This window comes from Sprattus sprattus (assembly GCF_963457725.1).
Source record: "Sprattus sprattus genome assembly, chromosome: 12".
Classification (NCBI taxonomy): domain Eukaryota; kingdom Metazoa; phylum Chordata; class Actinopteri; order Clupeiformes; family Clupeidae; genus Sprattus; species Sprattus sprattus.
In genome coordinates, this window is record NC_137910.1 from 4,081,770 (window position 1) to 4,084,269 (window position 2,500).

Genomic DNA, 2,500 nt, shown 5'->3' on the forward strand with positions numbered 1-2,500 from the left:
GCACCCAGTGCAACTTTATGTAAACATTCAATGAAAAATAAACATTCAATTTCTAGTCTTTTTTACACGTAGTAAGTTTCAATAACTCCATACCATTACATATCGACATTCAAGGAGCAAAGATGAGACATCGTTGTGTGGTGAGAACTGACAGAAAATCGTAAACAACAACAATCGCAGGTGGGGAGAAGCCATTTTTCCATTGACTGGAAGCCTGCTTTATTTATTGTAGGTTACAAAAAATAAAGAAAATGGCGGCGAGTGTTGTTGTTATCGATTTTCTATCAGTTCTCACCACACAACGACGTCTCATCTTTGCTGCTTGAATGTCGGTATGTAATGGTATGGAGTTATTGAAACTTACTACGTGTAAAAAAGACTATAAATTGAATGTTTATTTTTAAGCCTCGAAAGTTGCACTGGGTGCCTTTAAGAGAATATACAAAAATACACCAACACATTGCTCTCACACCTTAATAAAATGTATTGATGAACAAAAAGCAGTTGTGTTTTTAGGGGAACACAGAATGCACATTTAGGTGAGTGTGTGCACCCCTGTTCCTGAAAATGAAGAATTTGCTCAACACAATTTTGTCAAAATGTCCTGTGCACTGCTTTCTTTTCCGATCTGTGCAGTTACTGTTAGTGATCCTCTGCTGCTGTATCGCATATGTATCTCTAGTTTGGTCTTTCCTTCCTCACCCTCATACCCGCTGACAGACATGTACAGTACAGGCACGCGCACGTAGCACACACGCAAACACACACACACACACACACACAAACCCTCCTCCTTTCTGTAACTATTTCAGTCTCACCCTCTCATATTAGCAGGTCAAGCAGAGCCTGGTAGGTGATATGGCATGGACTCTAAACTCTGTGAACATTACTAAACATTTTTCACCCACACACACACACACACACACACACACACACACACACACACACACACACACACGCCCCCCCAAGGGTGACAGGGCCAATGAGGGGGCGTGGGCATCAAGGCACCACAGAGAGGAAGGTCACCGAGGTCACTCATCTTCTTCTCATCTCCTCCTTCTGTGCCAAACTTGACCACTTTCACAGAGCGTTCAGTTCGCTCTCCCTGTAGTCACTGTGCCTTTCACTCTCACTTTCACTCAATGACCAAGAACAATGATGATTCTGTTAACACTGGGCATTTGTAGTGACAGACAGAGAGAGAGAGAGAGAGAGAGAGAGAGAGAGAGAGAGAGAGAGAGAGAAAGAGAGAGAGAAAGAGAAAGAGAGAGACAGAGAGAGAGAGAGAGAGAGAGACAGAGAGAGAGACAGAGAGAGAGAGAGAGAGAGAGAGAGAGAGAGAGAGAGAGAGAGACAGACATGTGTGTGTTTACCTTATAGGCAGCCTCCCTCATGAACTGTTTGGCAGGCATCTTCCAGATGGCAGGCACAGTGATGACCCATCTCACATCAGTGTTGTCAAACTCACTGCCAGCCTGGTCGCTCAACTCCTACACAGCACAACATATTTACACCATTAGGAGATGTGTGTGTGTGTGTGTGTGTGTGTGTGTGTGTGTGTGTGTGTGTGTGTGAGCGTTTGTTCATGTAGGGATGTGTGTGTGTGGGTGTCTGTGTCTGTGTGTTTGTTTGTGCATGTAGGGATGTGTTTGTGTGTGTGCGTGTGTGTGTGTGTGTGTGTGTGAATTACTATGTGAGATTGAGGAAAAACTGCAATTGAGAGAACGGGCAGATGGTAGGACATCAAGCATGACGTACAAAATGCATCATCATTCTTCACACAGCTAAAGATGTCTCCTGAAAATCACCTCCCTTGAACACATCACATTAGGCTGTGGGTGGGTGGTGTGAGGGGAGGCACGTCTGCACCCATTTTAACTTTAGTATAGTATAGTAGTATAGTAGTTTATACTATATATAGCTATGTAATATATATGTAAGTAATACACTTATACAGTGTTCGAATTACGGGGGGTACCGGGGGGGTCTGACGGTCCCGATTGAGACTTGATACCCCCCAAATGGCAATAAAATGAAACTTTGGGGAGTACCGAAAATAATGTATTTATTCTTCAAATTGCGTGTTTAAAAGTGTCTTCTTATTTCTTAAATGCGTTCGATGTTTACTAGGAGTAATATACTGACATTACAATTCAAACACCCCTTGAATGGACTGTACCATTAACACGTCTTCAGCGGTCTATCAACGTCTTCTCTATGGCTTGACCTCAACTTGAACTCGTCGTCTGACTTTAACTTATTCTTGACATGTCAACTTTATTCTCGAATTGCCAAATATTCCCCCCCCCCTTATACCTGCACTACACCACAATAGGGATAGCACTACCGTAAATGTATAACCTAGTTTCCTATGTACAGAGCCGCTTAAAAAAAAAACCATGTGACGTCATCACCATCCGTTTCAAAATGCTGACCCCCCCCGAAGCTGGAGTGATAATTTGAACACTGCACTTATACTCATATATGAGTCAGGAAGTAA

The 2,500-nt window shown here is 42.9% G+C and overlaps 1 protein-coding gene across 2 annotated transcripts in view; it reads right to left on the minus strand.

The window, feature by feature from the left end:
• Positions 1–2,500, minus strand: part of hspa12a (heat shock protein 12A) — a gene marked incomplete at its 3' end in the record, with an annotated part of 51,197 nt that overhangs the window by 19,611 nt on the left and 29,086 nt on the right. For both annotated transcript variants that reach the window (XM_080848848.1, XM_080848847.1), the window contains exon 6: positions 1,374–1,490. In XM_080848848.1, coding sequence (XP_080704974.1) covers positions 1,374–1,490 — 117 coding nt within the window. The remainder of the gene's footprint in view (positions 1–1,373; positions 1,491–2,500) is intronic.